At 41.0% G+C, this 27,661-nt stretch overlaps 15 protein-coding genes across 15 annotated transcripts; 8 read left to right on the forward strand and 7 right to left on the reverse strand.

The window, feature by feature from the left end:
* Positions 1 to 35: 35 nt before the first annotated feature.
* Positions 36 to 1,082, forward strand: Ecym_5331 (zinc-dependent alcohol dehydrogenase; the record flags this gene model as incomplete). The annotated part of the gene is made up of 1 exon (XM_003646859.1): positions 36 to 1,082. The coding sequence occupies one exon, from the start codon at positions 36 to 38 to the stop codon at positions 1,080 to 1,082; it is 1,047 nt and encodes a 348-aa protein (XP_003646907.1).
* Positions 1,083 to 1,284: 202 nt separating this feature from the next.
* On the forward strand, positions 1,285 to 2,226 carry MRPS9 (mitochondrial 37S ribosomal protein uS9m; the record flags this gene model as incomplete). Its single annotated transcript, XM_003646860.1, has 1 exon — positions 1,285 to 2,226. One exon carries the CDS (start codon positions 1,285 to 1,287, stop codon positions 2,224 to 2,226), a length of 942 nt encoding a protein of 313 aa, XP_003646908.1.
* A 101-nt stretch (positions 2,227 to 2,327) lies between these two features.
* MHF1 (Mhf1p) lies at positions 2,328 to 2,660 on the reverse strand (the record flags this gene model as incomplete). The annotated part of the gene is made up of 1 exon (XM_003646861.1): positions 2,328 to 2,660. The coding sequence occupies one exon, from the start codon at positions 2,658 to 2,660 to the stop codon at positions 2,328 to 2,330; it is 333 nt and encodes a 110-aa protein (XP_003646909.1).
* A 657-nt stretch (positions 2,661 to 3,317) lies between these two features.
* DUF1 (Duf1p) lies at positions 3,318 to 6,377 on the forward strand (the record flags this gene model as incomplete). The annotated part of the gene is made up of 1 exon (XM_003646862.1): positions 3,318 to 6,377. One exon carries the CDS (start codon positions 3,318 to 3,320, stop codon positions 6,375 to 6,377), a length of 3,060 nt encoding a protein of 1,019 aa, XP_003646910.1.
* Positions 6,378 to 6,716: 339 nt separating this feature from the next.
* Positions 6,717 to 7,364, forward strand: RPB5 (DNA-directed RNA polymerase core subunit RPB5; the record flags this gene model as incomplete). Its single annotated transcript, XM_003646863.1, has 1 exon — positions 6,717 to 7,364. The coding sequence occupies one exon, from the start codon at positions 6,717 to 6,719 to the stop codon at positions 7,362 to 7,364; it is 648 nt and encodes a 215-aa protein (XP_003646911.1).
* Positions 7,365 to 7,558: 194 nt separating this feature from the next.
* Positions 7,559 to 8,296, reverse strand: RIB7 (2,5-diamino-6-(ribosylamino)-4(3H)-pyrimidinone 5'-phosphate reductase; the record flags this gene model as incomplete). Its single annotated transcript, XM_003646864.1, has 1 exon — positions 7,559 to 8,296. The coding sequence occupies one exon, from the start codon at positions 8,294 to 8,296 to the stop codon at positions 7,559 to 7,561; it is 738 nt and encodes a 245-aa protein (XP_003646912.1).
* A 132-nt stretch (positions 8,297 to 8,428) lies between these two features.
* Positions 8,429 to 9,184, reverse strand: SPP381 (U4/U6-U5 snRNP complex subunit SPP381; the record flags this gene model as incomplete). The annotated part of the gene is made up of 1 exon (XM_003646865.1): positions 8,429 to 9,184. The coding sequence occupies one exon, from the start codon at positions 9,182 to 9,184 to the stop codon at positions 8,429 to 8,431; it is 756 nt and encodes a 251-aa protein (XP_003646913.1).
* A 151-nt stretch (positions 9,185 to 9,335) lies between these two features.
* Positions 9,336 to 9,911, reverse strand: Ecym_5338 (uncharacterized protein; the record flags this gene model as incomplete). Its single annotated transcript, XM_003646866.1, has 1 exon — positions 9,336 to 9,911. One exon carries the CDS (start codon positions 9,909 to 9,911, stop codon positions 9,336 to 9,338), a length of 576 nt encoding a protein of 191 aa, XP_003646914.1.
* A 496-nt stretch (positions 9,912 to 10,407) lies between these two features.
* MPD2 (protein disulfide isomerase MPD2) lies at positions 10,408 to 11,268 on the forward strand (the record flags this gene model as incomplete). Its single annotated transcript, XM_003646867.1, has 1 exon — positions 10,408 to 11,268. One exon carries the CDS (start codon positions 10,408 to 10,410, stop codon positions 11,266 to 11,268), a length of 861 nt encoding a protein of 286 aa, XP_003646915.1.
* Positions 11,269 to 11,425: 157 nt separating this feature from the next.
* On the reverse strand, positions 11,426 to 12,346 carry APD1 (Apd1p; the record flags this gene model as incomplete). Its single annotated transcript, XM_003646868.1, has 1 exon — positions 11,426 to 12,346. One exon carries the CDS (start codon positions 12,344 to 12,346, stop codon positions 11,426 to 11,428), a length of 921 nt encoding a protein of 306 aa, XP_003646916.1.
* A 731-nt stretch (positions 12,347 to 13,077) lies between these two features.
* Positions 13,078 to 14,394, forward strand: CSR1 (Csr1p; the record flags this gene model as incomplete). Its single annotated transcript, XM_003646869.1, has 1 exon — positions 13,078 to 14,394. One exon carries the CDS (start codon positions 13,078 to 13,080, stop codon positions 14,392 to 14,394), a length of 1,317 nt encoding a protein of 438 aa, XP_003646917.1.
* A 352-nt stretch (positions 14,395 to 14,746) lies between these two features.
* CTF3 (Ctf3p) lies at positions 14,747 to 16,792 on the forward strand (the record flags this gene model as incomplete). Its single annotated transcript, XM_003646870.1, has 1 exon — positions 14,747 to 16,792. One exon carries the CDS (start codon positions 14,747 to 14,749, stop codon positions 16,790 to 16,792), a length of 2,046 nt encoding a protein of 681 aa, XP_003646918.1.
* Positions 16,793 to 16,871: 79 nt separating this feature from the next.
* NAM2 (leucine--tRNA ligase NAM2) lies at positions 16,872 to 19,490 on the reverse strand (the record flags this gene model as incomplete). The annotated part of the gene is made up of 1 exon (XM_003646871.1): positions 16,872 to 19,490. The coding sequence occupies one exon, from the start codon at positions 19,488 to 19,490 to the stop codon at positions 16,872 to 16,874; it is 2,619 nt and encodes an 872-aa protein (XP_003646919.1).
* A 459-nt stretch (positions 19,491 to 19,949) lies between these two features.
* Positions 19,950 to 23,258, forward strand: SMC6 (DNA repair protein SMC6; the record flags this gene model as incomplete). The annotated part of the gene is made up of 1 exon (XM_003646872.1): positions 19,950 to 23,258. One exon carries the CDS (start codon positions 19,950 to 19,952, stop codon positions 23,256 to 23,258), a length of 3,309 nt encoding a protein of 1,102 aa, XP_003646920.1.
* A 71-nt stretch (positions 23,259 to 23,329) lies between these two features.
* Positions 23,330 to 27,430, reverse strand: USO1 (Uso1p; the record flags this gene model as incomplete). The annotated part of the gene is made up of 1 exon (XM_003646873.1): positions 23,330 to 27,430. One exon carries the CDS (start codon positions 27,428 to 27,430, stop codon positions 23,330 to 23,332), a length of 4,101 nt encoding a protein of 1,366 aa, XP_003646921.1.
* Positions 27,431 to 27,661: the final 231 nt, after the last annotated feature.

Consider the following 27,661-nt stretch of genomic DNA (forward strand, 5'->3'; position numbering starts at 1 on the left):
TACCACTACTAGAACCACTACTACATACCAACAAGATGTCTATTCCAGAGACGCAGAAGGCTGTTATTTTCTACGAAAACGGCGGGGAGCTCAAGTACACCGACATCCCGGTGCCCAAGCCCAAGCCCAGCGAGCTGCTCATCAACGTCAAGTACTCGGGTGTCTGTCACACTGATTTACACGCGTGGAAGGGCGACTGGCCGCTGCCCACGAAGTTGCCGCTCGTGGGCGGTCACGAGGGCGCAGGTGTTGTTGTTGCTATGGGGGAGAATGTGCGGGGTTGGAAGATCGGTGATTTCGCCGGGATCAAGTGGTTGAATGGGTCGTGCATGACATGTGAATATTGTGAGAAGTCCAATGAGTCGAATTGTCCCGACGCGGACTTGTCTGGGTACACGCACGATGGGTCGTTCCAGCAGTATGCTACTGCGGACGCGGTGCACGCGGCCAAGATTCCGCAAGGTACGGATTTGGCGCAGGTGGCGCCGGTGTTGTGCGCTGGTATCACGGTGTACAAGGCGTTGAAGTCGGCCAGGTTGCAGGCGGGCGAGTGGGTTGCAATTTCCGGGGCGTCCGGTGGTCTTGGGTCGCTGGCGGTGCAGTACGCGAAGGCGATGGGGTACCGGATTCTTGGTATTGATTCGGGAGAGGAAAAGAAGAAGCTGTTCAAGGAGCTTGGCGGAGAGTACTTCATCGACTTTGCCGAGAGCAAGGATGTTGTTGCGGAGGTGATCAAAGTGACGAACGGGGGTGCACACGGGGTGATCAATGTTTCTGTTTCGGAGGCGGCTATCGCGGCGTCTGCGGAGTATTGCAGGTCCAACGGGACGGTTGTTTTGGTGGGGTTACCCGCCGGGGCGCAGATGAGGTCGGAGGTTTTCTCGCACGTGGTGAAGTCTATTTCGGTGGTGGGGTCGTATGTTGGTAACCGGGCGGATTCCAGGGAGGCGATTGATTTTTTTACGCGGGGGCTGGTGAGCGCGCCGATCAAGGTTGTTGGCTTGTCGCAGTTGGCTGAGGTGTACGAGAAGATGGAGAAGGGGATGATTGCTGGGCGGTATGTTGTTGACACTTCTAAATGAGGCGGTTGTGGGTGCGGTGTAGGCTTTTTCTTACAAGTTGTTCTCTATGTAGCGTAAATAAATATGTATGAATGAAATGATTGTTGTTCTGCGTTGTCGTTGCACGTGACCTTGCGCGGCAGGTCACGTGCCGCTTTCTTGTCTGGGAACCACAGGCAGTAAGACAGAAAAAAGTTTTCCCACTGCCCGTCTTCACCGTTATATGCCACTCGCCCAGCCCACCAAGAACTGCAGACACGCAGCAGCCCAGCCGAGCGATGCTAGCATACCTAACACACAGGGCCATGCCCACGTTGCGGCTGACCAGGCCTGCGGCCTGGTCAGCCGTCAACGGGATGCCGGCGACACACAAGATGGCAACCGCGGCCTCCTCCCTCCTCACAACAAGTCCCGCCAGGACCCTCTCAACAGAAACAAGAATAGTGCCCAAATTGCCGACGTTTTATTCGGCAAACCCCCTCCACGAGGCCCACATCGATCGCTTGGAAACTCTGCTCAGGAAATACACAAAACACCAGCGTCTGGTTGCTGCAGCCCCCAAGGAAAACCAAATTGGATCTCGTTTAACGAATACGCGCTGATAGGCGGCGGTACTCGTTTAAAACCGTCCCAATACAAACATCTGATCAGCACCCTGAACCGCTTGAGCTCCATCGACCCGCAGCTGCTCAACGAAGATGTGTTATCGACCGTGTCGCAGTACTACAAGAAGACCAAGTTGAAGCCTTCGATCGAGTCTGTGCGGCAGCTAGACGAGCATGGACGGGCCTGTGCCGTAGGCAGAAGGAAGACGTCTACGGCGAAGGTGTGGGTGGTGCGTGGTTCAGGGGATGTGCTGGTTAACAGCCGTCCTCTAAACGACTACTTTGTCAAGATCAAGGATCGTCGTGCGATTATGTACCCGCTGCGCGTGATCGATGCTGTGGGCAAATATAACGTGTTTGCCACGGCCGAGGGCGGCGGCGTGACTGGCCAGGCCGACGCGATCATGCATGCGCTGGCCAAGGCGCTGGTGCTCTTCAACCCGCTGTTGAAGACGCGTCTGCACCGCGCCGGCGTGCTGACGCGCGACTATCGGCACGTTGAGAGGAAGAAGCCGGGTAAGAAGAAGGCCAGGAAGATGCCTACTTGGGTTAAACGTTAGAAGCTTGTATATATTATGTAAGGAAGGCATACTAGCATGCTTATATAGCTTACTGTATAAGCAGCGTATATGTATAGAACTTTCTTCAACGGGCTGTACGGCTACTTGCGCGCGCTTGAGCGCGCAGGTTGCGCGGTCTTGGTCGTGGCCAGTTCCTCGCGGAGGAATTGTTGTAGATCTGGATTCTTGCGCAACCGCAGCATGAAGTCGTCGCTTACTATAGTCTCTCTGCCGGCGTGTCTTGCGAATGCCTCCAGATCCGCGCCCAGGTCTGTGAGCTGTGCGAAGCACAGCTCGACTAGTGCGTTGATGAACTTGGGCGTGAAAGTCACTCCCAGTGGGAGCTCACGTTTCACGTGCTGTTCAATGCAGAACCAGAGTTTCCCCTTGAGCTGCCCAACAAGCTTCTTGTTCCGCTCCTGATTATCCGACATTTGGTGCTACCTGCCCGCAAGGGGCAGGTAGCACCGGTGGACCCACCAGCGCTGCCCTGCCGGCGAGTTTTATTTGTCTTTTTCACGTTTCTTTCGTACACCAGGGAAACCGTGCGAAAATCACTAGACACTGAGCTGAAGGAGGAACACCTACAAAGGCAACAAAAGAAAACTTACTATCGTTTTGACTTAATTATTTATCTTGCATATTGCATCGGATTGTATATACATTGTTTGCCCAGAAATACACTGTGCATGTATTACGTACAATGTGTAGGGGTCTTCTGTCTACCTGTCGTATATGCAACACATGCCAGGGAAAAACTGTGCTGGGCAGTTTTTGCTCGAGCAGCCAAGCTGCATCTGCATTATGCATTTTCTGACACATACAGATAGGCAGCCGGGGGGCTTGTTACCTGCAGTTATTTCTTGTTTTCTGCCTGTGTTCTTCCAAATCGTCTCCGCTCCTCCTGCCCTTTTTAGTTTCAGTTTTTTAGGCTTTTCTTTCCACATAGTTAAGCTGCTTGCTTCTGCTGTATAAAAAATACGTATTATAATAATGGCTTATAACCATAAAACAAAAAAAGAAGTGAAAGAAGACCACTCTTCTAGCCTATCTATCCGTTGCTTCATCCATTGATTCGTTGATTTTGACATATGAACCAACACACCATCAGCTACGGACTTATTCCTCCACAATCTCCAAGGAATCATGATATGCATATCCTGCCTATTCTGAAGATTATGCATTTGGAAAATGGATTTCTTCTTACATGTGGTCGTGATGGATGTTTGGTTAAGCATTGTTATAACGAGATCTCTACCAAGTACCAGAAGAGGATTAGAATGCAGGTGAATAGTGATTGGGCGTGTGATATGGTGCATATTGGTGATGGTCGGTTTCTTACGGTGAGCCATGATTTTTCTGTGAATTATGTTGTTTTCCAAGATTGCAATGATAGCTGGAGCGCTGTGAAGTTGGGGTATCATGATGATTATATCAAGTGTGTTGCATTGCTGCCCAGTCTGCGTGGTAGTGTGGATAGTTCTAAGAGTAATTATGAAAGCGATGGGAGTTTACTTGCTGTGCAGGAGGAAGAAGGAGGGGAAGAAGAACAGGAGGAGCCGGTTAGGTTTGCTACTGCCGGGTTGGACAAGAAGGTCAAGTTTTGGTCATTGAGTGGAGATAAGGCTATGTTAGTTTGCCAGTATGACAATGCGCAACCACATGAGACTGGTTCTATTTATGTTCTTTGTGCTTTGTCACCTTACCAGGTCATTATAGGTGATAACAATGGGGATCTTAAACTGATATCTGCTCTTAATGGGGAATTGTTGTATACCTTACCCAAGGCGCATGACAGTAATATAAAGCTGGCACAGTTGTTTGATGACGGTAGATTCTTAATTACAACCAGTTCCGATAGCTGTATTAAATTATGGGATGTATCCGCTCTGCGAGCCGGTCTCTTAGCATCTGCATTGATTTACCGATGGGATTGGCATTGCGCGGTGTGGAGTTTTGCTAGTTGTTCTAGTGACCAATTTATTCTAGGAGATGCTAGTGGAACGCTTACGTCCGTGCGTCGACAGCCATGTTCTGGAACGCCGCAGCATTACACGAGTGGTTGGGCACATGCAAAGCAGAAAGTTCTATACAACACCGTAGCTGCAGGTAGCGGCGGTGGCATTCTAGCCATCTCTCTTGATCCTCGCGGCGACAAACTGTGGTTCTCTTCGTCGGCTAATTCAAATCTCTATCTACTGAACCTGGACAGGCCAAATATAACTAACGTAAGCACTATAGAAGGTGGCTCTGCTCTTCTGAAGAGCTGTCTTTTAACTAACAGACGTCATGTAATAACACTAAACACTTTGGGCCAAGTCCAGAAATGGGATATTGTATCGTGTAAGCTTCTAGACACGTTTGAACCGGAAATTGGTTCTTTTGATGAGCTGGTTACCAAAAACAATACAAAAGAAGTCCTGTCTCACTGGTGTTCGGTATCTATCAAGACTGGCATGCTGTTTGTAATATTTAACGAACGGTTTGTCTCTACGGAAGTCTATGGTACTGCACTGAAAGAATATAAGATCGTTAATGGAGTAGATATTAATGATGATCAATGCTATAACCTCGGCCGTATAGCCCTCAACTCCATTCTTCATGACTTTATCCGTTATGAAACAAAGATGGATAAACTAGTGCGGACCGAGGTAGCGGGCCCACGAAGACCGTTGCAGACACTAAGTTCCAACATGGTACCGGACGGTAACGGCAGTTACAGCGGCTCTACCAACGGTGCAGGTACAGGTAGCAGTATGGCTTCATTCCCAGGGCCTTTGTCGGCAACTGAATCTAAAGGGAAGGAAAGGAAAAGACTGGCACTTTTCACTAAACTTTCCACAACTTCTAGCTCGACTGTGAACACGTCAGGTAACATAACACCAACATCAGAACCTGCAACGCCAGTTTCAGACTTGCGTTATCTCGCTAATAACGGTGGAAGCAGGCTGCACATAGAACAACAACAACAACAAGCAGAGAATTTGGTACTTGCTAGCCCTGCAACAGCCCCACACCTCTCTTCAAATTGCAATGGTCATATTAAGCCGTTGGGGCCACCACCTTCCACAGCACCAGAAATTGGCTCCCGGTCTAATTCAAGTAGTGCATCTTTGCTGTCATGGCGCTTCCGCAAACAGCAAGCCATATCTAGGCCTTCTACAGCTAACGTTAACTGCACGGAATCTTCCTTACCTCAACATGATAATTCCACTGTTGATAACCAAGCGAACATGTCAGCGTCTAACAATGTTACAATCAGAGGTTCGCCCCCACCAAGAAAACGTCCTGGAGCAACGGCAGAAGCCACTACTACAAGACCCACAAATATTGCATATATGTGTGATTATCTTAATTCACTCAGGGAGCTATACCAGCAACAAATCGCTTCTAAGAGCTCATTCAAAAAATTTGGTCGCAAGATTCCCGATACGTTGTTCGTCAGAGACACGGATGCGCCCATAGTAGAGATAACCACTGGATGTTTGCTCCTTGTCAATTACTGGAGAACAGGATCTTGTGGCCCCACCGTTCTCTTTTCTACATTAATTCCTCCCCCAAACTACGACTGGGATCTCGATGACTTTGATGTTGACAACGATGATGGCGCCATAAATGATCTCAAACAGATAGACCGCATACACAGATATCAATTGTTTCAATCACTTGAGCAAAACCTGCCCCATTGGTTCGCCAAATTGGTTTTTAAGGAGGAAAAAGTACTTTTGAGTTACCCAAAACTAAGCTTCATTATCATCCCATGGACTGATGACTTATCTACCGCCAAATCTACTCCTAACAACAGTAAAGATGAAAAACCTCGTACCTCCTACAGCATATTTCACAAACGAACCTCAGATCCCCCCCAAGCCTTATCCCAGATTGTAGAAAACAAATTGTGTTTAAACGCTCCAGATATGACCAAAGTGAAAAGAATCAAACAGTACATTGTTGATCGTTTCGAATCCAAAACTCCTGAAATGAAAAATAAAATATCTGCATCTGAATGGTTGGAACTCTTGTGCAAAGGCAGCGTTCTGGATAATGAAATGACTTTAAACACCATAAGAACCTTATACTGGAAGTCCAACACTGATATAACTCTTGAGTTCCGACGTAAGAAATATACAGATAATAATAAGCCCCAGTAGCTGCTTAATAACTTTATAGCAGATGAAGTAGCATTCATAATTTAAGTATTCTGCTCTTACGTACTGGTTTAATCTGTTTGGCTTTTCTGTCAGCTTCAACTATCATCAGATACGTTATGATTTCTCGTCTTTTCAGGAAAAAAATTTTTGCCCTGCCAAACAAATGCTTTAAAATTCATGCTCATCATCAGACAAAGATCCTGACATTGTGGGCTCTTCTTAGTTTGCTGCTAACAGTTCCGAAGATTGCTGTGTTTCCTCCTCTGTTTTCTCTATTATTTTTCTACACTAGGGGACTAATTTATTTAGTACACTGATAATTTATACAGCAGCAGTGCAATGGATCAACATAATGAAAGGAATGTCTCCAGACTATGGAGGGCTTTCAGGACCGTTAAAGAAATGGTGAGAGATAGAGGGTATTTTATTACACAGGAGGAGATTGATCTTGCTCTGGACGACTTTAAAGCCAAATACTGCGATTCAATGGGCAGGCCACAGCGTAAGATGATGTCTTTTCAATCTAATCCAACTGAAGAATCTATCGTAAAGTCTCCACAAATGGGTTCAGTATGGATTGAATTTTGCGATGAGCCGAGTGTCGGTATCAAAACTATGAAAAATTTTGTTATTCATATTGGTGAAAAGAATTTCCAAACGGGTATATTCATATATCAAAACGGTATCACTCCTAGTGCGTTGAAGCTGCTACCCTCTGTGGCTCCAGCTACTATTGAAACTTTCAATGAGGCATCTTTGGTTGTTAATATTACTCACCACGAATTGGTTCCCAAACACATTAAATTGAGTGATGAGGAAAAGCGGGAGCTGTTAAAAAGGTACAGATTGAAAGAGTCTCAGTTACCAAGAATCCAGAGAATGGATCCAGTTGCATTGTATTTAGGATTAAAGAGAGGTGAAGTAGTAAAGATCATTAGAAAATCTGAAACTTCTGGTCGTTATGCAAGTTACAGAATCTGCTTGTAAATTTAAACTTTTTAGAAAGAAAACCAAACAAAAAACAAAAAAATGGAAACTAGAATTGATTTTGAACAGTTGGACATCGCATCGCCTCCACACTAACAGTATTATTACCGCTAAATGCCAGATAATCTCTATATATGCATATAATGTGTATTATCTTGATGTGTATTTGTGAAAAAACAAAAGATTTACGACTTTCATACCTTGTATAACCTAGCACAAAGAACTCCGTCCCTGGAACCTTTCCACCAGTTTACGTCTACAAGGTCCACCTGTTTAGGTGGTGACACTTGGACGCCTTCAGCACCCAGATAAACGGCACCCAATGTGACGATCAGACTACCCACCAGCTCCGGCCGCATCAAAAGGGCATTAATAACCATAGCTCCACCTTCTACCATTATGCTTTTCATATTGTATTCCAAATATAATCGATTGAAAAGTGTGTTCCAGTCAATCAAACCGTCATCACCTCTATCCATTTGCATATATGCCACGTTTGGATCCCGAACTTCCGGAAACTTAGTAACTACCACAATGGGGGATTTGCCATTCTTTGACAAATACAGCGACTCCATCATTGAACCTTTGAATCTCCATTTGCCCTGTGGATCGAGGATGATGGGACGTGGAGAAATATCAGCCAACTGTGATGCTTGCCTGGTCTTAGATACCCACTTACAATTCAACCCAGGGTCATCGGACAGCGCCGTGCCACTACCAACTAGGATGCCATCATGATGAGATCGAAGGAAATGTGTCATGGTCTTTGTTTCTGCATGAGAAATAGCAGTTCGTAAACCACGGCCCTTGGAAATCCGTGCATCTAACGATTGTGCATAGGTCAAGGTAACAAACGGCTTTGCCTCGTTAGATTTTGGAAGGTACTGCGATAATAAACTTTCCAGCTCTGAATTTAAAGGCAGTAAAGACATTTGAGCAGCAAATTGTCAGTTTAACACAGCAATTGTGAAAACCCTCATGATAATAGCATATTGTGGTTAGTATGCAAACCTAAACCAATAAATTTGGTTTTAAAACCCCATCACTGCGCACGAATGAATCCCTTATAGTACAGAATACTCATTCTCAGCAGCATTATCCGACGCAATGGAGCTCTTTAGTTTAATCGAGTGCTTTGGCTTCTTGGGCAGCCTCTCCCCTTTCTCTTCAGAGAAAGTATTGTTGTTTTTCAGCCTATTATAATAGTGACTAGATGACTGCTTGCCTTCTAAAAGAGATTGAGACTCTTGGTTCGACTGCTTGTTTAATTCATACTCCTCCAATTCCAATTGTTTCTGTAATTCAATACCCCGTAGCCTATTTCTACGTTTTTCCCGTCGTTCCAACCAAAGACGGTGGTGCTCTTTCTTTCCATCGTCATCATTGTCGTCACTGTCATCATCATCCAGCTGTAAAATCTGGTTCACCAGCTCTTTATCAGTGCTGTAAGTAGTAAGCAATCCATGAGTTGACTCAACCTTATCGCGAATATCATTAAAATATTTAACATGCTCCAACGTCCTAGAGGGTTTATCAGCTTTACCGTCTGTAATCGTCTCCGCTAACAAACCCTTCTTCTCAGCAACCTTCTTCTCAGCAACCTTCTTCAAAAACACGGGTCTATGAAAAACAGCAGGCTCCCCCTCCTCATCACTACTAGAGTCATCGGTACTGTCAGACTCGTCATTTGTCTCCGAACCATCTGCCTCCTCCTCATCAATTTTGCTCTGCCTACTGCCATCCTCATAAATCTCATCATCCGAACTTGCCGAGTCCGAATCCTGCACAACGCCCGGCTTCCTAAAATGTCTAATAACCATCAACTATATGTATATTGATATATTGATATATATATATATATAAGAAAATTGATTACTGTTACACTTTAGACTATCTAGCTGAAAAGACTACAGAAAAGACCTTGCTAAACGATATTTCAAAAGCTTCAACAGGAAAAAAATTGGGTTCTACTTACGATGAACGGTAAAGCTCAGCTTCAATAGGACCAATATAGGACACATCTCCAAAGCCCCCCAAGTAGTAGATCCTCTCGACTTCCAACTGGTAAAACTTCGAAGTGTGGTGGTGACCTTGCTCCACACTCTGCTTAGGCATCCACTCCTCCGCATCTGGGTGGTAGTACTTGAAACAACTAGTTAACTCCGCAGTGGTGTTCATCTCAGTCAACTTACCAAATAGCGTCGCTCTTGGTGAAGACATGATTGTTCCACAAGAGAATGTGTCCTCAACAGTAACTGAAATACGCTGATTCTCGTTCCAGTTACGTATCGAACTAGACATATCCACCAATACCAAAATCGGATTACCGTTATGGTCTACTCCATCACACTTATCGGATGACACATGATACTCAATAAATGAAGCTGGATCTGCACTGTTTCTATCAATGGTGTTGACATGTAACGCACTCTGCTGGTACATAATCTTCCTCAAATTTTTGGCCGCATCCTCCAGGGTTTCCCTGGATAAAACGACGCTACAGAACAACTGCAATAAGACCGACAAACGAACGCTTAACGACACCATACTTATAAAACAACTAGAAAGAACGAAACCTTTGGTTGTGAGCCTCAGTCTGACATCCAATAGCCCTCCTCATGACTCCAGCAGAGTGAAACATCCTTTTATACAGTGAAATATTGAGCTATTTAACTTCCTTGCTGTTTTATTCAACCGTATGTGGATTTAGTGATTTACAACGCCGAGGAAAGGGTGAATTCAGAACTAAGAGCACCCTTCTTTTATGAACAGCAGTAGCTCACGCAACAACAACTCACATAACTTTAATTGGCTCATCATATTGTGTTACAAAAGCAACTGAACATGCATATGTGGTGGGCTTTCACCCACGATCGTCTGTAGATTGTGAATGACCAAAATCTTGGACATGTGATGGTCAAAAGAAAATTTGTAAGCAGTTCGTTAAACCCCATACTGTATACCGTTCCGCTGTAAATAGCACAGTAGTTAGATTACTGCAAGACAGCCCTCCATATTAGCTATCCGGAATAAGCTTAATCCAATGCAGATCCAGTTTACCAAGGCTAAATGTGTCTATCCTGCGATTACTCTGTTCTTGCTGATTTGCATGCCGTCTTCTACACTTGCCAAAGTTGAGGAAGTTGGTACATTACAACAGTTCATCGATAAAGTGAACACTGAGAAGAATTATACTCTTGTTGAATATTATACGACTTGGTGTTCTCATTGCAAAAAGTTGGGACCTATCTTCGAAGATGTGAGCGAGTCTCTAGGTACTGAACTGGGGGAGAGCCAGCCCATCGAGTTCTTGAAGGTAGACTGCGATAAGTTTGATGGGACCTTATGCAAGCGACTTCCTGGGTTTCCCGTTGTAGAACTGTACAGACCAGCTAAGGGTTTCGTAAAGCAGCAAGAAGAGGAGGAGAGTGTTGCGCAAGACGAGCGGGCCCTGAAGCGTTCTTTATGGGACTGGCTTTCAGGTTCCCTGTCTTTCATCACACGGAAGACGCAACAACAACGATTGTCGTGGGAGCTTGACCCCGCAAGGATAGTAGAGTTTAAAGGAAACCGGAATAAAGACACATTTACCAAGTTTGTGAAATCAGTGGTTGAAAGGGATAGGTTTGCAAGGATTGCGGAGGTGGTATTTAGCGACGGAGAGGCAAATGTAGATGGGGAGGGAGGTGATTATGATAGGTTGGTGAAGGTTGGTAGGGATTTTATTTCTTTTGTTAGTAGAGATCTGAAATCCGATCGCAAGAAACTTCAAAATATTTTAAAACATCAGGAGGATAATGAGGAAGGGGCGGAGAATTACGAAGCTGTTAAATTTCAGTTATACTTGCTAGGGTTAGTTGAGGAGCAGCAGGCACACAAAGGGTTAATGGACGATGAGCTATAGCAAATGGAGAAGTTGTTTGAGTTTGTTTTCCCGACACGTGTATTCGCATAAGTTTCAAAGCATCCATAATTACTAGATAATAACTATAAAAAAGAAGCATATATTTAATAGCTCTCTCAAATTTCAGAAACAAGTAATATGTCCTATAAAATGAGCATTAGAAATCGTATCTTTGCACACATCTGACGTTCTCTGGGAAGGGTAGTTTAGGTATGTCAGGCAGCAGTATGTTGCGTACGATGGATTCAACATGCAACGGTGACACACGTCCTAACCATATTAGAGTGTGCGGGTTTTTCAGATATATGATGACATTGGCGGCGAATTTATGACCACCGACATGGTTTATGAATGCTACATTACAACCTTTCGGTCTGAAATCCGAGACATCTCGGTATAGGCCATGTTCCTGTAAGTGCATAAAGAAGTGCTTCTGTAATATAGGTGCCGTTAGGCCACAGCGTTTATCTCTTGTTGTGTGAGAGCACAGGAATACGAAGGAATCTTCAGGACATGCCTGGATATTTTCAAAGGTCAAAAGCCTTTCCAGATCGTACTTCAATAACAAGGGGAATATTTCATCCAGAATAGCTTCCACTGTAGCTGCTGTTACTCCAATAAGTTTGATAAAATGCGGCAATACTAAAATGTTGTTCTTCTCGCCCTTCATCACCGCAATATCCAAAATGTCCATTGGCAATGATGAAACGCTACACCGCAACGTAGTATTTGGTCCCAAGGCGACATCCTTGTGTCTGCCAATCCATTTTTCCACCAGATACTGTATTGAACCGGGTTTCTCAGCACATGCATCGCGCTGCCAATCCGCTTGAGATGTCGGCACCACAAAATGAATTCCTGAAACCTTTGAAGACTCAAACAACGTTGTTTCACGGTCAACCTTCATTTTGCTAAACACCTTCTCGTCCTTCAATACTTCTTCATCCAGACTCTCAGGACACTCTACACACACCTCGTCACACACCTCGATATTTTCGACTATTTTATTCCTAGTCGATTCGGGGATCCGTTCTACTCCCTGTGTTTTACTGTCATGGAAGAATGATGTAAGACCCATATTTGCTCTGTTGGATTTTGGTTTCTATTTATATTGGCCTGGGTATTTTGACTCCACCACTATTATTAAATCCCTGGGATGGAGAGAATATTTTAATTTCTCTTGCACAGCAAACTAAACTTCCTTCATGGGGTACCTAATCAGTTGATATATATCATGAACCTGCGCTCCCAATTTGCAACTTATAAAAATGAAAAAAACTCTTCAGTTGTGGAATTATTGCTGATTAATCGTTTCTCCGGAGATTCTGTTGAGGTGCAAGCATTTCCCATCCACCATTAGCATCCTCTAGTGATACAGATGTTGCCCCATAAACCGAGGATGCCAGCTATCAGGTTTTTATTTTCGTCACTTTGCAGAGCCTCAGACGGTGGTAACCGGATGTTATAACTCCTGTAAACACCGGTCACGATGTACGAATATTAGTCACGTGCTAATCAGGTGATCGGCTGAATCCACTTTAATTCTCGAAGGCTTAGTTTTAGCTATGCTGAGTTTTTGGACAAGGCTAACAGCAAGAGATTGGAAATGGGCATCTTTTAAGCTGCCAAAAAATAGATCCTTGGTTTAAAGGTTTTGTTAATCCGTAATTGAGGCAAACTCTTCTGCAACAGGTCTCTCGAAGAAAAAGGTAAACTTCAAACTGAATAGGCTTTTGGACTATAATTAGTTTCTCATTAGGCCCTGGGATATATTGTACACACAAAAGCAAGTAAAAAGTAATAGGGAAAATGGATGTTCCTTCAGGACGTGTGCAGAACTTGACGGATAAACAGGAGTTCCATTTAAAACAGGTTTGGGCCCATATATTCCAGTTTTGGGGAGTTCCGGTGGATTTGTCGGAGTTACAGGCTACGGAGAAGCTGTTAGAGTCCAACGGAACAACGAATGTTAAGAGCGATGGTTCGAAGAATAAGAAGAAGTTGATGAGTCTGTTTGGGAACAAGAAAGAGAATGGTTTGAACGGGTATATAAATGGGCGGAGTTCCTCGAGAAAAAGGGAATCTTCAGTGTCTGTAGCTACAGTCAGGTCCAGCGAATCCATAGAATCGGCAAATCAGTCGCTTTCGGTTCACGAATCGTTTAAAGACCTTGATCCAACTGAACTGCGCGAGAAATTCTGGGAAATGTTAAGATGTGATTATCCTGACAATCTGTTGTTGAGGTTTGTGCGTGCAAGAAAGTGGGATACGGGCAAGGCTATTGGGATGATTGCTAATACGTTGCGGTGGAGATTGACGGAGGGTCTTCCAGATGAAATTATCCGCGGTGGTGAAGCGAAGGCGTATGCCGACAAAAAAGTTGGTTTGATCAAGCAACTCGAACTTGCGAAGGCTACTGTTCGAGGATATGACAAAATAGGAAACCCACTCGTGTTTGTGCGGCCAAAATTGCATTTTTCTAATGATCAGACAGAACAGGAAATACAAGAATATTCCTTGTTAATTATTGAACAAGCGAGGTTATTTGTTCGTGAACCTCGTGAGGCAGCAACGATAGTCTTTGACTTAACAGGCTTTTCTATGGCGAACATGGATTATACACCTGTAAAGTATTTGATTAGTTGCTTTGAAGCTCATTACCCTGAGTGTCTGTACAAGTTGTTCATTCACAAAGCCCCATGGATCTTTCCACCGATTTGGAATATAATAAAGAACTGGCTAGATCCCGTGGTGGCTTCGAAGATTGTGTTTACTAAGAATTTCAATGACTTGGAAGCGTATATCTCACGTGAACACATCCCTATGGAACTCGGTGGTAGCGATAACTACGATTTTGATGGCTTCAAAAAAGTCGACGGTTCATCAGACGTCAAGCTCAAAGATAAAGAGGGCAAAGAAAAGGTTATGTCAGAAAGAAGGGCTATCATTGATAGATTTATTCAGGCTACAGTTTCTTGGCTAGAGGCTCCCACTCATGAGGAGTCGGCCAAGTGGCTAAACACTAAGATAGAGATTAGCAAAGAACTTTCTGCAAACTATTCAAGACTAGACCCATACATTAGGTCCCGGTCTTTTTACGATTTGAATGGTACATTAAAGGTTTAATTGTACAAGCAAGAGCGTATCTTTTGCTCATAAACCTGCCAAAAAGAACCAAAAGAAAAAATCCAAAAACGAAACTAACTTCGAAAATTTCTCTGTTCGATTTTAAATAGATTGAACTGTATATATAAGTATTCTTTTGAGGGTGCATGTTTGATTAGCTCGTGCCTACTTTAATACAGACATCTCTTGTCCATCCATTTGTGTAAAATTGGCCCAGTATCGCCATCTCTGGGCTTGTTTTAACTGAAAATTATGACGAGCGAAGCTGGCGCTTTTATGTTGTAGAAAACTTGTGTGTGCATGAACGAGATAATATAAGGTCTGGATATCAGAACCACCAGCTCAAGCTACAATGCTAGCTGAAACTGCTGGGACAGAAGCAATACAACAGCTATTGAATTCTAACGAACTGTCTGATGCCTCTGAATTGCGTGTGGTTTTATCTCATGTTTACGCGAAGTGCCCTACTGTCGGAATCTCTTCAAATGTTATTCCAGAGGTAATTAAATTTCTCTGTACTTCGGAGTTCATTGCACCATCAACAAGAGTGTATTTGATTGAACATTGCCTTTTGCCTCGGGGCTATTTGCCAACCTCTGTGGTTTTTACAGTGATCCGATATCTTGGTGTTCAGACCTCTCAGAACCAGTTTAAAACTGTGGTTCCTCCGGCTATTCAGGTAGCCCTCTGTAAATGGCTTTGCCATGTTTGGCTACTTATACCGAGTGGTAAAATCGTATTTTCAAGGACATATACCTTATGGTTTCAGCTTTGGATGATAGATTACCTACAAGATTGGATTACTTATTTATTAGCATGGGCTACAACATCACCTTTGCAAGTAACGGAATACAGAACCCATGCCCTCTTGAAAATAGGAGAAAACCCAGGCTATCTTAATGGTAGAGCCCTTTCTGCGTTTTTGCTCTGCCGTTACCGGCAGTTGAAGCCCATTGAGCCGGTAATAACCGCCATTGATAGATTAAAATGTAATGCTAAACGTCTCTCTACAGTAGAAAGGATAGCATTTGATGATGAATTTATTGAGAACCTAGGCAAAATATTATCCAATGAAGGCGTTATCAGTGAAGAACTTTTCCGTGGACTTTTGAAGAGTCTACTAGATGATTTAAAGATCATAGGAGTTAAAGAGACTAAGGTTGGTAAGAAGTTCCAACGATCTTTGGATAATAAGATGTTTACGTTGGAACACTTTTCCGCCCATATTGAGAAGATACCAATTCCAGTAAACTATTTGTCCACTTTAAATGGAAATGGTTATGAACGATTGCTATTGGCTTTGATGCCCTCTGAGGCTAAAGACTCCTTCCAAGTATGGGTGCGAAATACTCTGAAACAAAAACCTAACATTACACAATTAAATGAAATCACGAGGCTGGTAAGAGCTGTAGGTAAACTGGAGTTGAAGTTGGAGGAACTCATACCCATCAATGAGCCTACAGCCATTGACGCCCTAATGTCCTTACATCTGTTATGCTTTATATCACATATCGATGACTCAACCGAAATGTTAAATGCTGTTTTAAAATTCCAAAAAATGATTTATTCTGGTTGGAACCCTTGCATGTTTAATTTTAATGTCGGCATATGTTTGTTGTTATCGTGTAATATTAAATCTACTAGACAACCGCTGCTTCTTGCTCAGATATTTTCAACGTTTCTTAGGACGTATTCTAGCGCAGCAATTCTAAACAGACATGTTCCTATTGATGTCAGCTGCATAATTCATCCGTTGCTTGCGGCCTTGGAAAGTATCCCCCCAGATACAATCCCCTCGGATGCTCTGCCATTGGTGTTTGTTGTTCCTGATATAATTAACCATCTCATGGTAATGAATGATGCTCTATTGATTTCAATTGTGTGTCAGAACTTAGTTGTTGCAAAAGATAGAGTCAAGGGACTGTTAACGAATAATAAGCATGTAAAAAATTTGAATAGGTGTATCCTAGATATGGCTAACTATCTATGGAGGAATAAGTTGTTCACTGACCCGACAACTTGGGGATTCACTAAAACGTTTTGGGAAACCGTAGCCCAAAATATTTATTTACCAGATCCAAATATTAAACCAAAGCAAATGTTCACCATTCCAAATTTCTATCCATTTAGATACATAAGTGAAAAGATTTTAAAGGATTTAGAGAGGTCAGAAAATTGTCAAGAAGTTTATGACAGACCATTAACAGATTCTGGTTTTAAAAGCTGGAAAAGATATATGAGTACATGCAAGGGGACATGGCTACAGGAAGTTAATAATTATGATATATTTAGGAAACAAATATTAAAGGGTATTCAAAAGGATGGGACATACGCTGGGGTGCAATTGTTCCTTCAAACATATTTGAAAAGTTTTGTAAATGAAAATACTGACACTTAAAAGGCAGTCACAAAGAAAGAACATTAATTCATTAAACAATTTTAAAGAAAATAGACAAGTTTATTTACAAGCTAAATGATTAAGTTAATACAAAGCTGATGATGTTCTTTTTTATAATAACATTCTTCAATTTCTTTCCATCCCAGAACTTTTGGCATTCGGGTAAACTTTGTAGAGTTCTTATAACACTTTCCTTATCGTTAATAAAATCCTTTGTTGAATAATATACACATCTCTTCTTACCATTAATCACTACTTGGTAGCTAACATTAGAGGATTCTTTAATATCTTCAATAGTTGGCCATCTATATTGGGACCATGTGTATGTTTCCTTTGATTTGAGGATTTCACCAGCCTCTTCCGATATAGATGGGACCACAGGGTAAATTACAGTGACAAATTTTTGGAAACTAGATAGGACAAATTCATTGCCTATTTTGTTGTCCTTAAAAGCATGCTCCATTACATTAGTTAACTTCATATAATCTGATATGACGGTATTCAACGACAATGTTTCCTTAAACGCTTTTGTAATGCTTCTTAAAAGTACCTGGACTTCTTTATGAAATTTAACTTCAGAATCATTCATTGTCTCTACATTTACTGATTTTATGGGTGTGATATCGGTAGTAGCCAAAGAATGAGATAGTTTAATGACTCGATTCAACCAACGTTCAATACCGACAATTTTAGACTCGTCCCAACGCAATACATCACTAATGGGCGCTTGGAATAGGATATGTGCCCGTGTTGCGTCAGGCCCCCACTTAGAAATACAGCTGGCTGGGTCTGCACCGTTATATTTAGACTTGGACATTTTTTCAAAAGAGATACTAGGTACCTCCCCAGTTTTTCTGATGATTGGCTTATCCATTTGGGTCAAATCTAGATCTTCTGTTTTTAAAAACCGGCCGTTCTGAGGGTTAACGTAAGTCTTTCCATGAACCATACCCTGTGTCACCAATTTTTTAATTGGTTCTCCAAGGACTTTTGATCCATCCCACATGCCAATGGATGTCATAAATTTAGAAATAAACCTGGAATACAACAAGTGCAAAATTGAATGTTCAACACCGCCTATATACATATCGACGGGCATATGCTTCGAAGCCTTTTCATAGCTAAAGGGAGCCTTGGAGTTGTGTGGATCAAGGTATCTAAAAAAATACCAAGAACTATCCATAAATGTATCCATGGTATCTGTTTCACGTTTTGCAGGAGACCCGCAGGAAGGACAGGTAGTATTAACAAAGTCTTGCATTGAAGAAAGAGAATTACCTTTAGAAGCTATCCTTTCCACAGTGGGCAACATAACAGGTAAATTATCCTCCGAAACGGGAACTTCACCACAGGAATCACAGTGAACAATAGGAATAGGTGCTCCCCAATAACGTTGTCTTGATATTAACCAATCTTTTAGTCTATAACTAGTTGTCTTCATACCGAGTTTCCGTTCCTCCAAATGGCTAATTATCTGATGTCTAGCCTGCTCAGTGGACAATCCGACAAACCGTCCAGACGAGGAATTCAAGGTCCCATTATCTTCAGTATAAGGAAGTGTTATTTCCGTAGTTGTTGGTTGAATAGTATATTTAACCGGACTACCAGGCATATTAGACTGCCAAAACGCAAAATCACGCTCGTCATGGGCAGGACATCCCATAACAGCACCATAACCGTAACTACCCAGCACATAAGGAGCAACAAAGACAGGAATATCGAATTGCTTCACATCTAAAACCGGACTTGCTACTGAAAGATTCTTTAGTAAGTATCCAGCCTTGTTGCCTCTTGGCAGACTATCAGCATAGGAAATGAACTCACGTAGTCTTTCGTCAGATTCCGCCAGCTTCCTAACTACCGGGTGATTTATCGCTAAAGCAATATATTGAACACTAAATAACGTGTCCGCACGGGTTGTAAACACAGTTATATCCTCATTAATAGTAGAGGGAAATATCACCTCTGTCCCATGCGACACGTTTATCCAATTCTTCTGCATCGTTTTGACATTTTCAGGCCAGCCTCTTAGAGCATCTAAGTCATATTGTAGACTCTCAGCAAATCTTGTAATCCCCAAAAACCACTGATTGAGCAGCTTTTTCTCAACCTTGGCTCCAGATCTCCAAGACCTTCCTTCAGCATCAACTTGCTCATTGGCCAAAACTGTCTGATCTACAGGATCCCAATTAATTTCCTCCTTCTTCCTATACGCTAAGCCGTGCTTATACAATTCCAAAAATATCTTCTGCGTGAACTTATAGTAATCAGGGTTACTCGTCGTGATCTCACGATCCCAATCAAAATTCGCAAGCATTTGGTTCATCTGTTCCTTCATTTTATAAATATTATGCTTCGTCCAAACTGCAGGATCCATACCTCTCTCAATAGCTGCATTCTCCGCAGGCAACCCAAACGCATCCCACCCCATAGGATGGAGCACACGACAACCTTGCAACTGATAAAACCGATTCAATGCATCACTAATGGTATAAACCCTCAAATGACCAATGTGCAACATCCCTGAGGGATATGGAAACATGGAAAGAATATAAATACTCTGGTTAGAGTCATCTCTGCAAGCAACGGGCACACCTCGAAGAGTTTTTGATCTCCATTTAGTACCTAACTTGGAAAGATTAGTCTCTAAAACAGTAGATGCGTACCGCCTTGAGAACATAAGGTATCTAAGCCTCATATATCCTCCGGATTAACTTCAAAACCAATCAAAAGCAGAACAATGCACAACTCCCTGGATCTAATAAACTTGTTTAATAAGTATTTGGTTCATTTGAATTCTTCGAAGTTTGCATCAAATCATTAGGAATTTTTCAAATATTAAGATCGTTACAAATGAAGATAAAAGTAGGTTAAAGAGGCACCAGGATACACACAAAAACAATGTGGAAAGCTTAGGAAGGCCAATGCAGGCACTATATAGACCATAAAGGGTCTTCAAGGTTACTATCCGGTGATCCATAAACATGAATTAGTAATTGATTCTAGAAGCGATGGCTTTATGGGAATCCAATCGTTCAACATGATAGATGAATTACGAAAGCGCGATGAATTTCCACGTTAAACTTATAATTGTGATTGTTTAATAAATACCAACATAAACAAGCGGCAATAATTGATCAAATTGAATCAGACCTTAATGACTAATGATAAGAGGGGGATCGATGAAGTTGATCGAGATGTTTCAACTTTGATTCGAGAGGAAAATGCAGCAGTGAATAAACAAAATCAGGCGAAGAGGAGAAAAAGGTTTGCGCCTATGACGCAGTATTCATCATCAGGAAATATTAACGGAGATGTTCAGGAACCCCCAGCAGGTTACATAAAGAGAATCACACTTAAAAACTTCATGTGCCACGAGCATTTTGAATTAGAGTTTGGTCCGATGCTTAATTTCATTGTTGGTAGTAATGGTTCTGGTAAATCGGCTATTCTAACAGCCATTACGATAGTATTTGGGGCAAAGGCGTCAGATACCAACAGGGGTACAAGCCTAAAGTCATTGATTCGAGAAGGGTGTAATATAGCGAAGATAACCATTGCTCTGTCTAATATTGGGCTAGGTGCTTTTGAGCAAGGACTATATGGGCATGAAATTATAATTGATCGAACGTTGAAAAGAGACGGACAGGCTAGTCAATTTTCTATCAGATCAGAAAACAATCGAGAGATCAGTAATAAGAAACGAGACTTGCAAAGAATTGTAGACTACTTTTCGATCCCAGTATTAAATCCAATGTGTTTCTTATCTCAGGATGCAGCCAGATCATTTTTGACTGCGTCTACGCCGCAAGATAAGTTTCGACATTTCATGAGTGGTACACTTTTGGAAGAAATAGACATGAACCTGAAAAGAGCTGAGACTATTCTGAGGAGTTCTAAGAACAACCTAGATCTTCATGCTGATAATGTGAAGGCTTTGAGGGAGGACTACGACCATGCAAAGCGATTGTTTAAAGAGATTTATAGCACCCACGATTGGAACGATCGAAAAAAGGTTCTACAAGGTAAGCTATTTTGGATGAGTTATAAAGAAAACGAGAAGAGGATGCGAAAATTTGAGCGCAGGTTCGAAGAGCTCAATCAGAAGATGGCGGCCTGTGACGAGAAGGTTGAAGAACGAAATCTAAAGATTGAACGGTATAGGTCTGATCAGGATGCCACTCATCAAGAGGTAGAGAAAAAGATGTCTGAACTCCATGATTGTCAAATTAGATATGAAGAAGCTGAACACGAACTTGGGAAGTTTAAACATCAACATGAAGTATTGAAGGAAGAGAGGCAAAAGGTCGAGAGGGGGATAGCATCTCTTGATGACTCTTTAAGGTCACATAAACATCAAGTTCAGCAGTTAGAAAAAGAATTGGCAGATGCCTTAGGCGGTAACAAGGAATTGATGGTAATTGAAAAGAATCAAATTGATGAAAAGATTAAAAGACTGAAGGAAAACCTACCGCCTTTAGAAGATAAATACCAACAGTGTAAGGAAAGAGAATCCGAAATCTCTCACCAGAGAAATACTGTTAATTACCAATTACAGAAATCAATAAATATTAAAAAGCAGGAGATCAGGGAACTCAATCAAAGGGATTCAAGGGACGTCTACTCCGTATATGCTCGTAACATGGGGAAAGTCATAAGTGAAATAAAAAATAGAATTCATGAATTTTCAACACGCCCAATTGGCCCTCTTGGCATGGAAGTCACTATAAAACCGGGCTACGAAAAGTGGGCTCGTGCAGTGCAAACGGTGATTGGATCTTCGCTTGGAGGTTTTGTTGTCGGAACTTCTAAAGATAATGCTCTTCTGCGACAGATCCTAAAGAGATACCCAGACACGAGAAACACAAGTATTGTAACGTATAAATTAAGTGAATTCGATTATCTGCAGGGTAAAACGAAATCTAACCACCCCGCAATAGTTGATGTCTTGAACTTTACTTCGAAGGCTCTAGAGTGTCTCTTTGTTGACCAACATAGAGTTGAAAGTATCATTTTAACTGAGAGTAAGGATGAAGCATACCACATATTGAAGCAAAAACCAGAGAATACAGTTAGAATTTTGTCGTTGAAGGACAATCGAACATGTTACCAATCATCTCTAGCCGCTTCAGGTGGTTTTAGACTAGATACAGTCGATTACCAACAACATCTGCTTTTTGCTTCCAATTCTGAAAGTAACATTACTGATATTCAGTATTTAAAATCGGTAGTCGAAGAAGAGGAGCTTGAGTTAAGCAGAAGTCAGGAACACTTTGCTAATATGATGAAAAGTGTAAGGGATGAAGCAAAGTTGTTGGAGCAAGATATGCGTGAATTGAGAAACAAATTGGTTAAAACAGAAGTCCAAAGCAAACAATTGAAAGTGAAGATCGAGAAAGAAGTTGATACTGGTGCTTTAGATGCCCATAAAGCGGCGATAGATATCGAAACATCGCAGATTGCTCAACAACGGGGTGCCATTGATGCTATTAATGATCAAATCATTCAACTAAAAAATAATGTTGAACCTTTTAAGGAGAACCATGATGCTGCAAGAAAAATGCTCAATAAAGTTAAGGAAGATCTGGAAGACTTAAAAGAAGTAATACGTACTAGATCTCAACGAATAGAGAAAATGGTTGATGACATTAGTTTTTATCAGAAGAAAAAACAGACTTACAATGACGAGAGACAGAGCATTCAAAACAATATTGCTTCTTTTATACCAGTGCTAGAATCTTTAAAGAAAGATGCCGAAAAGCATTGTTCTGCAGAAGAGGCTTTTGGTAAGGATATTCCAAACACTGAAGATGAGATAAAGGCGGAGATGCATATTGCAGATCGACATATCAAGCAAGCAGAAAAGAGTGTGGGGATGACACAAGAAGAGGTTGCTCAATTAGTCGAGAAGAGTAAGGAGAAATACTATGACGCCCAAGAAAAGTTTGCATCAGTTGACAAGGCCCTTTGGACTCTACATGAATCCTTAGAACAAAGGAGAATGACACTGGTGAATAATGTCAAGAGCACATGTCGTGAGGCTGATTCAGATTTCAGATCTACTATTCGTGTCAGAAACGGCTTTTCAGGTGCCTTAAACTTCGATACCCCTGGCTCTCTAATGGTTTTAGTCAAGACTACGAATGATGAAACACCAAGAAATGTAGATACACTATCAGGTGGCGAAAAATCATTTTCTCAAATTACATTATTGTTATCAACCTGGAGTACCATGAGAGCTAGAGTGATAGCATTGGATGAGTTTGATGTTTTCATGGATCAAGTGAACCGTACAATCGGAACCAAAATGATTATGAAAAAACTCTCTAGCAATATCAGAACCCAAACAATCATCATTACTCCTCAGGATATTGGAAAAATTGCGGATATTAAAACTCCAGGTATCAAAATTCATAAGATGCGTGATCCTGAAAGACAGAACAATTCAGATTTTTATAGTGTTTAGAAACGTGAAATTGTAAATATACAATTTGTGAACATAGATCATAAATAATAGACGATAATTATTCATTATATTTATTCATCTTCATTTTCAGCATCTGTGTCTTCGTCTGAGCTTACTGGATGACCTAAAGTTTGAAGTTTTGCGCGGTATTTCTGGTTTTTCTCGTCTAACTCAGATACCAATAAAATCAAATCATCACGTTCCGATTCAGAATTGGCAGCTTTTTTCTGAAACTGTTCTAGTTTAGAGCGCAAGTCGTTTGATTCCTCATGGATAACGGCTAATTCAGCAAGTTTAGTGTCTAATAAATTGTTTTTAGCCGCCATTTCATCTCTTTGAATTTGGAGTTGGTTCTTCAAGTTTTCAAGTTCTGTTTCTAACTGGGCTTTTTCAGAATTTGATTCCACTATGTAATCATCCTTTCCACCTTTAGAATTTTCAACATCAGAAGATAAGTCTGATACTTGTCCTACTTGGGACTTTGAGTTTGTTGAGGACTTTTCAGCTTCTTTCAGTGTTAACCTATGGGTTTTCTCTAATTCCTCATAGGCCTTTTTTAAATCAGTATAGTTTGTTTCAGTATTAGATAATTTACCCTTGTAATCAGCTATTTGACTTTGAAGTTTCTTTAATTCCGAATTATCATTATAATCATTATTTTTACTTTTTTCACTTAGGACTCTCAAATTCCTCTCCAGCTCATCAACCTTTGCTTTAGCGGCATCATAATTTGCAGTAACATTTTTTAAGGCTGTACGTAGTTCTTCTAACTCAAATTCATCGCTCTTATCGACAGTACTATCATTCTGGAATATGTCTTCTGATAGAGACGCTGTATTAGATTTGTTTTCCAGTGTCAGATCTTCAATTTTTTTCTGTAGCTCAGAATTTTGTGTCGAAATGGTTTTAAACTCAAGTTCAAGAGTATCACGTTCGATTTGAGATTGCTTCAACCTTTCATTACATGAATCAAGGTCTGAATTTGTAACTTTTAACTTCTTTATCAAAGATTCATAATCATTTTGTAATTTTTTAATCTCAGCGGACACTTTAGTCAAGTCTCCAGCGAGTGATTCGGATTTGAGTTTCTGCTGATCCCTTTCAGAGGTTATAGAAGATAGTTGGTCTTTCAGATTCTTAAGGTTTTCATGTAACCTGGAATTTTCGTCAGAAAGTTTTGTTTTGGAATCTTCAACTTCAACCTTTGCCAGTTCTAATTCTCTTTGAATTTTACCGAGTTGAACTTCAAGGTTATTGCTCTTCTGGTCTAAAATGCTCTTCTCAGCGACTAAGGTTTCTATTTCAGATTTCAAAGATGCAATTTCTAGACTAGAGGTTGAACGAGCCTCATCCAGTTGTTTCTTTAAGGAATTATTTTTTATTTCAAGCTCCTTGCAATTAGTAGCGAGAGACTTAAGCTTCTCAGTCAACTTAGGAATCAGCATTTCATGGCTGGAAAATCTAGGTTTTATATCCGATAATTCTTTTGAGAGACTCTCGTTGGATATTTCAAGTTGATTTTTTTGATTAAAAATATCAGCAAGTTCCGTTTTCATCTTAGCTATATGTGCTTCACGTTCACCAACTACTTGAGATAACTTGCTCTTTTCCTTGTCAGAAGCGCTTTTCAATTTATCCATTTCTGTACTAAGTAGGCTTTTTTCTTTGCTTAATGAGAAGAGTTCTCTACTCATCTTGTTAATACCTTCTTCTGCCTTCTTCTTTTCCTCGGTTATTGAATGCAAAGATTTTTCCAAGGATATGATACGGTCTTTGAATTCTGCTAAGCGAGATTTATTATTTTCAATGCTCTTCAAGTGGTTCTTCTTCAGGTCATCCAGTTTTGCATTCTTGTCGGATAGTTCTCTTATCCTTTTATTTGCTTCATCCAATTGATTTGATAATTCAGAGTATTTTTCCTCCGAAAGAGAAATATCCTTAGTATACTCCTCCTTTGCTACCTTCAAAGATCTGAGCTCGTCTTTGAGAACTTCAAGCTTATTTTCTAAACCCTCGATTGTTTCCGAACTGGAAGTCTGCAAACTTTCTAAATGCTTCGTGACAGCTGAAAACTGCTGTTGTAGTTCATCAAAATCCTTGAAAGATATCTTGAGATTAGGTTGTGTATCAGGGGAACGCCTCAAAGCTGATTGGATTCGATAATAATTTTCCCTAAACAACTCAGTAAAATAACTATTAAAGTAAATTTTCGGCAAACCAGTGTCATCAAATTCATGATCAAAATAGTAACTACCTGCAGTACTGAATAGAGAAGATTCCTTAAATTGTCTTATTCTTGAGGCATAATTATCTACACCGATAGTACTAAACAACATTTCATAAAGTTCTGCTCGTGACAAAGGAGATGAATCACTTGAAAATTCATATGCAACGCCTAAGAGCATAACTATCATACATCTTACGGTCATATTCTCATCCTGAAATTGAGAAACGTAGTTCAATAGTGACTTTATGTTGGACTTATTTGAAAGGAAAGCATTTACAGCTAGAAAATCTTCAAACAGCCATACAATTAGCAAACTCAAGTATGAAATTGGGATTCTGCAATCCGGCGAGCTGAGAGTCATTAATAATAATTCAATAATACTTTGAATTGATGTCAACTCTTCAACGCCATTTGAATCATCACCACTAACCACCTCACGTAACATATCTGATATTCCTATATGCTCGCTGTCTTCCGATTGGAATAAAAATAGTATTAGGTCGGAAGCGAAGAATAATTTATATGGATTAAGATTCAAATGAGGATCATAATCCAACAAGGCACTAAGTATATTGATATTTTGCTTACCATTATCAATAAAACCGGCTTTAAATTGATCTATCTGAAGTTGTACAAATTCTTTGCATAGCTCCGGATTTACACTAAGATATGCTTTCAATAGCTCCAATGTAGCAATTCTAATTTCAAAAGTGTGCACAGAATTCGCATAAAGAATCCAATTCAATAATAAATCAACTACTGGCATAGGAATAATTTCGGATTGCGGAGAAAGCTGCGGTAAGCTAGGATCCCAAAATGGAACATCGATATTCCCTAGCTGCCTTTGTATTGCATTATTTCCCCTAATAATATCTGCAGTGGTTAGCAACGCCAAAGGTCTAATAGAGTTTGGAGTGCCACGGAAAAATGCCAGACGTAAAATGGTCATTAAAATATTCGCTTTAAAAAAAGATTGCTGATGTGCGGAAGTTACTGAATCACCTGGTTCAACAGTTAATCTCACAATATCCAAAGCAGCCTTAATATTCGAAACACGTTGGTCATTCCAGTAAAATTCTTCAGAAGATAAAGGTTCATCTAAAAGTCTTGCAATGTATGGGAGGTTTCCAGTTTCGAAGAAAAGCGATTGATTCGAGGCGTTATATCTTAAGATAATATTGATAAGGAACAAACAATCTTGAACAACAATGGATCCTCTTAAGCCACCCTCAGCTTCAATTATTTGAAACAACCGTTCAAATATATTTTCAAATGCAACAAGTTTTTGTATGTGATGATTGTCATTGGCAACAGCCATCAACAAAAGAATTGTCTCATCCCGAATCGGATCGTGTGCAGTCTCTAACATTGAAACCAATGTAGAAACACCAGTTGGTAAAGACATTATTGCCTCACGAGCCCTAAATGGCCTGGTCGTGATGATGGCTTCCAGCAACTGAATGGCATACAGTCTAATGTGGAAGTTCCCAGTCTCAGCCAATTGTACCAACAGATGCACCAAGTCATTTGATTGAGTTAAAGCATCGGCAATCCACAAGGAAAATTGATCAAACTTTTCAAGCTCTTGCTTCATAATTAATGGAGAAGGATATTTACTATTCTGTAACCTGGACTGCTGTGAAACCCAAGTACGTGTCAAATCATTGAACCCTTCTCCTCTGATAAAAAGTATTAACAATGTCTCTAAAATAGCCTTTGCTGAATCCTCGTCTTCATAATCCTTTCTTAACGCATTTATCAAAGGTTTAAGACCTGAAGCAATCACAGTCTCTCTATATTCGCGACTGAAAGACTTTAGACCTAACACTGCAGAACGTCTATCGCCAATCAACGTCGAATATTCAACACGATCACAAAGCGTTGGAATAGTACTTTCAACAGAAGGAACCTTTGGAGGTTGAATAAATCCCTGTATTAATTCCATGGTAAGTGATTTTCTATGCCGAACACATATGCAACTATCGATGTAGTATAATTTAGCTGTAATTAAATAGAGGATTCCATTTCAGTAAGTAGATTCTTCTGTCCAGGTGGTTATATAAATAACCACATAACGTTCAAAATGACTGATGTTCTTATTTAAGACTGTATATTGAGGAGTATCGAACTCAGATAATTTGATGCTGTATTCGCTCAGTTATTGGGTATCTAGTTG

The sequence above is a fragment of the Eremothecium cymbalariae genome, chromosome 5 (genome assembly GCF_000235365.1).
Source record: "Eremothecium cymbalariae DBVPG#7215 chromosome 5, complete sequence".
Taxonomy (NCBI): domain Eukaryota; kingdom Fungi; phylum Ascomycota; class Saccharomycetes; order Saccharomycetales; family Saccharomycetaceae; genus Eremothecium; species Eremothecium cymbalariae.